The sequence below is a fragment of the Anabas testudineus genome, chromosome 9 (genome assembly GCF_900324465.2).
Source record: "Anabas testudineus chromosome 9, fAnaTes1.2, whole genome shotgun sequence".
Lineage (NCBI taxonomy): Eukaryota > Metazoa > Chordata > Actinopteri > Anabantiformes > Anabantidae > Anabas > Anabas testudineus.
In genome coordinates, this window is record NC_046618.1 from 7,816,140 (window position 1) to 7,824,308 (window position 8,169).

At 40.8% G+C, this 8,169-nt stretch overlaps 1 protein-coding gene across 1 annotated transcript; it reads right to left on the reverse strand.

The window, feature by feature from the left end:
- Positions 1-1,410: 1,410 nt before the first annotated feature.
- Positions 1,411-7,999, reverse strand: vps33a (VPS33A core subunit of CORVET and HOPS complexes). Its single transcript, XM_026344034.1, has 13 exons — positions 7,867-7,999; positions 7,451-7,516; positions 7,223-7,350; positions 6,939-7,125; positions 5,667-5,783; positions 5,406-5,580; positions 4,998-5,191; positions 4,123-4,249; positions 3,680-3,747; positions 3,332-3,469; positions 3,059-3,196; positions 2,778-2,946; positions 1,411-2,111 (listed from the first exon to the last, which is right to left on the reverse strand). The coding sequence occupies exons 1-13, from the start codon at positions 7,966-7,968 to the stop codon at positions 1,918-1,920; spliced, it is 1,803 nt and encodes a 600-aa protein (XP_026199819.1). The 5' UTR covers positions 7,969-7,999; the 3' UTR covers positions 1,411-1,917.
- Between the last annotated feature and the right edge of the window lie 170 nt (positions 8,000-8,169).

The window sequence follows — 8,169 nt, forward strand, 5'->3', positions numbered from 1 at the left end:
TCCGGAGGAATCGGATTAACAAGGGCTCCACAAACAGAGGCTCTTGCTGCGTCTTCTGCCTCCGACCCGGTTGAGCCAAGTGTCCCATATTCTCGCCTCTCCCCATTCTGTAAACACACATTTGTCAGATTTAGACTACACAGAAAAACAACTGTTATTATATCCAATATTATCCTTAATGTTTCTTGTATCATAAAATGTGTTCATGGACATTAGAAGTACAGACAGATTTGTTTTTAGTCTTGTATCACTCAAGTAAGCCACATCACCACGATAGCAGCATTAAAAATTTATTTCTAAAATAGCTTACAGTAAGTGACTTCAGTATTGATCTCCTGTGTTTGTGTGTAGTTGCAAACAAAACAGTGTTTTAGCATTACATGTTCTTTCAAGATTTCAGATATTTTAGTACATGCAAATGTTAAGTAACACGGAAAACAGAGTATTTTTAGTATATTTTAGTTTAGTAAGTATTTCGCTACATTTTGCTCAAGTCTCACATCTAAAAAGCAATACTAATACTATGTCATGTAGAGTGTTCATACTGTCCTGGTAAAGGTTTAAAGTAAAGACAAAACTGAAGCATTCATCTCAACAACAATATTTGATTTCTATAATGTAAAACAAGAACCAGTCATACCTTAGTGTTGTTGGAGCAAGACAGGAGCTGAACAGGGCTCCTGTGCTTTCAGCCCTGAAGTCCAAGTTGTTGTGTGCTGCGTAGAACGGCTCAACCCCTTATTGCACAGGAGGAGCCAAAGGCAATAACTGATCACAAGGATCTGAATCCCCTGGGACTGATCTAATGGGAGTTCAAGTCTACAGTGCACCTGCTCCTGTGAAACTGGAGTGTAAGATTTAGTTTGTCAAGCAAAATTTACAGATTTAAATATTTTCCCATTTAGTCAGTCGAAGCAGTTTCCAAGTCTTCTAGCCAATCAACGTGGAGGAAATGAACATAGATTAAACTGATAATAGTTCCCCAAAATATCCAAGTGCTGTCAGCGGGTCTCCCAGTGTTCGTCGTGTAAGGCACGGAGACAGTATTGAGTGAAACACAGATCAAACACCCTCATGCAGCACAGTTATACTCTACCGGAACATGGAGCAAATGGCCTCCTAATTCAATCAGTGTCCTCCGCTGTCAAATCATGGGCTGCCATGCGCTGAGCTTTCCAGACAGCAGGGGCCATTATCGGCTGATCTGGAGGCCTGTTACTGCGCTAATTGCTCCTTCAGAGAGCTGGACCACTGCTGATGGATACACTGCCCTCCCCGCCTTTCATCTGTTCTCCCTGATCACCATCAATTTCCAAAAACTATCTACTTAACAATTGCAAAAAAACGGCTTCCCACATGACCAAATAATACTACTAAAATGAGACTAATTTCAGTCAGACAAGATTTTATTTACCTATTTTTATTCCAGCTAAAGCTGCACAAAAAAGAAAACTGCCTGCAAAAACCTTCACAAAATTAAAGTCAAAGTGACTCGTTAATCATCTTATACAGGACATTACAAACATCCAAACGATTTTATTCATACATACATACATATGTACAGTAGCAGGAAACCAGCTTTATGTCATATTTTCTGGGAGCAAATCAAGGACTGGAAAATTTTACTTGTGTAACTTGTGGATGACTATTCAAACAAAAAGTCAGCTTTTCAAATGTTCATGACATATGATAGGAGATGCATCAGGCCTCAAAGGCACACTCTACAAATATGGGTTAGTATCACTGAATGTGAAGGTAACTTTGTTTTCAAGAAAACCCCACCGGGAACCATTAAAAAGGCCTGTTGCTCAAACATCAATGAAACACCTGCCATGCACTGACATAGACACAGAAGCAGCAGCTGAGGTTATGTGATGAATGGGGTGTTTGATGTGGCCAGGTGTACATCCAGGTGACTCAGGGGGTCTGAGATTCAGGCCGGTCCATGAGGGATTTGATCCACGTTGTACCGTTTATGAGTTTTGTGGTGGCTATAATGTACTCCATCCCGCTGTCTTCCATTTGCGAGAGGAAACGCAGAGCGGCTATTTCTGCGTACGTCACTCCACCGAGGAAGAACACCAGTGTTGTTCGATTCTCCCCCTGCTGGCCTGAAGGACAGCAAAAGGAAAAATAACATGTAAAAGCTAAATATGTAAAAAGTGGAAACTATGTGTATGTGGAAACAGGATGGATACTTAATCCTTATTTTGTCTTTATTTCCCTCTTATGTTAAATCCATGAAATTTAAATGCTACCTAATGTAAAAGAGCTCCAAGTCCCTTCTGTGAAAGCACCATATTTTGAAATGTGAAAACACTAATTTAGCTGTCACCCTCCCCCTAGATTAAAGTCTTCTATTATCACCTTTTAAAATCTAATCTAGGGCAGGCATGTAGAAACAAGTGAACTGTCTAATGCCCAAACCGTGTTCTAATTAGCACATTTCAAATTGACCATGTAATTGAATCCATTATTTACATCAGAGTAACACCTACTACTGCCAGTTGGAGAAGATGGAGGAAAACAGAAAGAAAACATTCGTGATCACTGACAAATCAAACACAGTATGCATTTATCTACCCCTTCTTTTCTCCACACACACAAAACAAAAAAACAGACACTGACAGTTATGTGCTATTGTCAGCTTTGTGCCATCAATCTGCCACAGACACAAACCCTGTGTCTTATCTACATGCAAGCAGGAGGTCATTTACTTTTATTCTGTTGAGTGAGCAGCAGGGCAAACAGCAGACCTAGTTTGTATGTGTCCTTACGTTTCTTATGAAGCCCGGCAGGCAGCTGCTGTCTCTCCTCAAAGTGCGGGCCTGGAAGCATCTTTAGCACCTCTTCAATGCTACGCCACCCAGGCCTGGCCAACACCTGGGTCAGTCGAATGCTTAGAGGAGCATAGCCACTGTACACATATGAGATGTCATTGGGGTTCTGAGGGAATACAAAAAAAAAAAACACACAGTCAGAGAGGTCCAGAACCTCCTCAGCACATGGGTTTAATACTTCTTTCTTTATAATGTCTTTCTTTCATATAGTCTTGTACCTGTTCATTGGCATCCTCCATCCACAGTTTAAGAGTTTTTCTAATAGTGGGGTAGTTATTTCTGGAGCTTGTCTGTGGCTTCAGAAGACCCGCCTTCTCTAGGTTGTTCAGTGTTAGTATGTGTTCATAACCATAGGTCTTCACAAAAGAGATAAAAAAAAGTCACTTTTCATTATTCAAAACTTGATTTAAAAAAATCTTTACACTATTTTTCTTTCTTGAAACAACAGATATAAAATCACCAAAGATGCATCATTTAATCTTGGACTATACCTGAAGAATCTCCCTCTTGTAGTAGTCCAGCACCTTCTGTTTGAGGCCATTGTTGCAGACAGACTGCATGCACACCAGACGCAGAATCTTGATCAGTGGATCCTTTTGGGCAATGGAGTCTTCTATATATGTGTTCACCTGGATAACAAACCAGCAATTCACAAATGTAGTGTACCCACAGATATTAAGTATACTAGTAGCTTAATCCAAATTGAAACCACTGTCACAAAAGCTAAACATTTCTTCTTCTTCTTTCAGTTTAAAATATTAATGATTAGGGAAATTAAATTGAAACAATATATCTGTCATCACTGAGCTTTGAACAGATGGTAAAGGGTAGTAGAATACCTTGTCTGTCTCAACTCCAGTCATGAACTCCTGCTCCACTGTCAGGTTATCAAAGAATGCCTCAGATGCTGAAACAGGAGATCCTTAATTTAGTTTTTAATCACTGCATAATCAATTAATCTGAGAAGCAAAAACAATTGAAAAAGTACAGTTAACTATAATCATTTAAACCAGAAATTGATAAATGACCCTAATATTTCTCCAAGGGGATCAATAAAGCATTTCGTTGTCGTCGTCGTTGTCGTCATCATCATCATCATCATCATCATCATCATCATATAAAAACAACCCAGACCTTGAGGCTCTCAGCAGGTTTTTAGAAACCACAAAGCTTTATTTTGTAATTATGGAATATGATCTCAGAATCTGTTTTAAATACAATGGATGAGATGGATTAAGATAAGATTCAGGTAAATAGGGAAAATATGGGGTTATTTACGCACTGGTGATGTCCTTGATCAGCTCTGCTATAGAGGTGTGGTTAGCCAGCGAGCTTCGTGCTGCCTGCATATGAGGCAACTGGGACACAAACTGCTTTATTTCACCCACTGTCTTGGCATTATGGCGTTCCTGTGAAACAAACAAACAAACAAACAAATCAACTAAAACAAACTTTATTTGCTGAACTGTTAATATGTTTGATTGTGCAGCACAACAGAAGGAATCCAAATTTATAAAAGCAATTTAACTACAGCAATCGGTCAATGATACAGAAGATCAGTAAGTGGAAGTAATGCAGGTCTGGGCATGACATACAATTAACATGTACGAATGAGGTTAAGACATGATGTGTTAAAAATAATACAACATGTGGTGATGTTTATTTTTGGACTTTTAGAGAATTGTTTCCCCATTATTTAGTTATATTTGTTGACTCAATATAAACCCATTTTCAGGTGTCATCTATATGTCCATCTGCAGGTTTTCTAGTCAGGCTAAGATTTGTAGTGTATGTGTATGTTATGCCGCTTCAGAGCTGATAAGGATGGATGTTATTGGTCTTGTTAAACATTGTGCTTGAATAATTACTACTTTAACTTATCTCTAATTGATTATCACCACTTCCTAGTGTCACTGATTTCTGGTTTGACCTTTGCTTTAAAATGCCACAGAGATTACAACCACATCAGATAAACTGGATTTAATAGATCTAATGCAGCTCCCTGGAAGTGCCGGGCATTGTGACGACATCATTTAAAATGTAGTTACAACGTCTTGCACACAAACAAGAAATACTTCAATTAATATTTCTAAATATTTTAGTAATAGAAATGTTACACTACAATCAAATCATAACAGGCAAATGTGCAAGACTAACCTCAAAGGCAGCAGAAATAATTTTGGCCTTCTTGCTGAGTGCTGCTCCAACAGCGTTGAAATTTTTATCCCGGATTTCTGCATACAGCTCCTCTGCTGAGTTGAGCTGCAACTTCTTGGGCTCTGTGGGTAAATCTTTACTCGCTTCACCTTGTTTCTTTTGTGCAAACTTCTCAGGAGGCAACTTGACATAACCTGTGAGGAAATGACAAAGACATGTTTGATTAAAAAGTAGGGTGCAGACATTTGAGGAGAATACAGAGCCCATCTGGTGGCATTTGGAAGTAAAAAAACAAAAGCAGACAAACACTACAATATTCCTTGGACCACCCTTTGTTTTTATAACAGCACAATTACATTATTATCATGGTTATACATACAGAAAATAAACAGAGAGATGTTTTCTAACCATTAGTGATTCCGTAGATCTCGTCAATGAGACCTTCGTAAGTGAGCTGTGTGGCCAGAGGTGTGAGCAGGTCCACATTACGGTCCAGGAGGAGCAGAGTATCAAACACAGGTAGGATCTGATTCTGAGTGCCAGCAAACTCCCTCTTCATCCGCAGCATCATGTTGGCAACATGCTGAGAAGAAGAGAACAAATTCATCCACCTGGCTGCTGAGTGATGATCTTTTTGTGCTGAATTATTCAACCTTGAATCACACTCACCCGTGCACATTCTCCTTTTCCATATATCTGTGGGATGGTGCCATACAGTGCCTGTAAGGTCATGAGGCCTTTGGCTGTGTGGTAAAGGCTTGTTTGGTCATTTTCAAGGTAGCACTCCTGTTTGAGAGAAAAGAGATCGAGAACATATTGTGACAGTCAGATTGAGGTGTGAAATTTACAATATTTCCTTCAAAAAGTTCAGTGTTTATTCAGTTTTTCCCATTCAGCTGTTCCCTTTCAGGGGTCACCACAGTGAATCATCTGCCTCCATTTAACCCTGTCCTCTGCATCCTCTTCTCTCCCACCAACCAACTTCACATCTTCTCTCACTACATCTATAAATCCCCTCTTTGGGTTTCCTCTACACCTCCTGCCTGGCAGCCCCAACCTCAGCATCTGTTTACCGCTATGTTCACAATCTCTCCTCTGAACACTCTGATGGAATCATTCCTCATCCTAACCATCCTCATCACTTCCAAAGAGAACCTCAACACCTTCAGCTTGGCTACCTCCAACTCTGCCTCCTGTCTTTTCTTCAGTGCTACTGTCTCTGCTCTCGCCACAGATCACAATGTCATCCGCGAACATCATAGTCCATGGAGATTCCTGTCTTACCTCATCTGTCAGTCTGCCCATCACTAGAGCGAACACGAAGGAGCTCAGAGCTTCACCTTGAACTGCTCTGTCACACCTACGGCACACCTCACCACCGTCGTACAGCTCTCACACATGTCCTGCACTACTTTAACATACTTCTCTGCTGCTTCAGACAAGATCTCTAGATCTACAAAGACACAGTGCATTTCCCATTGCCCATCTCTGTACTTCAACAGCATCATCAGAGCAAATACTGTATCTATTGTCCTCTTTATAGGAGTGAAGCCATATTGCTTCTTATAAATGCTCACCTCTGCCCTTAGTCTGGCTTCCACTACTCTTTCTCACAACTTCATTGTATAAGCTCATCAGCTTTATTGCTCTGTAGTTGCTACAGCTCTGCACAGCTCCCCTTTTCTTAAAGATTGGCACCAGCACACTGCTCCTCCATTCCTCAGACATCCTCTCACTCTCCAAGATCTTGTTAAACAGCCTACACTACTGCCACGTCTCCTAGACACATCAGGACCTACTGCCTCCTCACACCTCTTCTTCTCTTTGTTCTTGAATAGCTGAGCCTTTGTAATCTAATCTTCACAACACATAAAGTAGATGCTTCATTTGTAGAACAGCAGAATGGCTGAATTGTATATAGTACGTAAAGGTGGAACACACCCTGAAGGCACTTTCATACTCCATGGAGAGCAGGTCACCATCATAGGGAATCAGGTCCAGAATATACTCATCAATGTTAATGAACGAGCCGAGCACACCCTGCTCCCTCAGCCGCTGTTCACACAAGATGCTCCGCCGAGGCACAAACAGAATGTGGAAATCTCGAGACGAATGCGCCTTATCCTCACTAAAGATGCAGCAAAAAGTGTGAAGTTACTTAACATCTGACTATGAGACATCACTGATTTTTTAGTGGCTTGTAAAAACGAGACACACAAACGCACCTGAACACATTCTCAGCGATGATGTCCATGAGCTCCAGTCTGGGACGGACAAAGAAGATGATGTTTTTGACATCAGCAGAGGGGAGCCTGCCGCTCTTGAGGGTGAACATCTTTTCCACTTCATGTTCCTGAAATATACATGTGTTTGGTTATGTCACACACGATGAAGTCAGATACCTTATCTGCTGCTACTTTATGAAACAAAAGCTGGGCACTGGGGGCACTTACCTTCAGAAGAGAGTACTGAGCTATCAGTCCAAAGGGTCCCGTCAGATATTCATCCCAAACTATGGCCTGAAGAGGGAAAAAGACGACATTCACAAACGAGCTATCTGTATGTGGAAATGTTTGCTTTCAAAATCACCTGTGATTATGATTTAGCTAATAGTCACATAGTCAACTTGATATACTATATATATAGAGAGAGAGAGAGAGACTACAACTTACAACCATGTAGATCTGCAGCTACATTATGGTTCAAACTATACTTAGCGCCACCAAACCAGCCGTATAGTTACATCTTAAACCAGCCTGCAACATGGTTCATTTTATCTGCAGCTGATACTGAACCTCCGAGGCTGGAGATGTTAGCTTGACAGTCACGGTTTCACTCGTGTCTCATTGTTGTGTTTTGTGCTCATTACCTTGCTTCCCGCACATTTGTCCAGAAACTCCCGCAGCTCTTTCCGTGCTGCTTCTCTCAAAATGTTTAAATTCACTTTCCCATACGACAGGTGAGCAGCCATTTCTGCTTTTTAGCGACACAACAAGTCAGGTGACCACAGCGGCAGAGCCCAATCACGTGAACCAGCGAAGAGTCAAGATGTCAAGATAGTTCACACCGCAACACAAATACAGCCCAAACACTGTAAAATGTGTAGTTAATTAGCTAGCCTCCAGTCTATGTATATTTGCAATTTGTTATTTTACTCTTACACTTTATAATT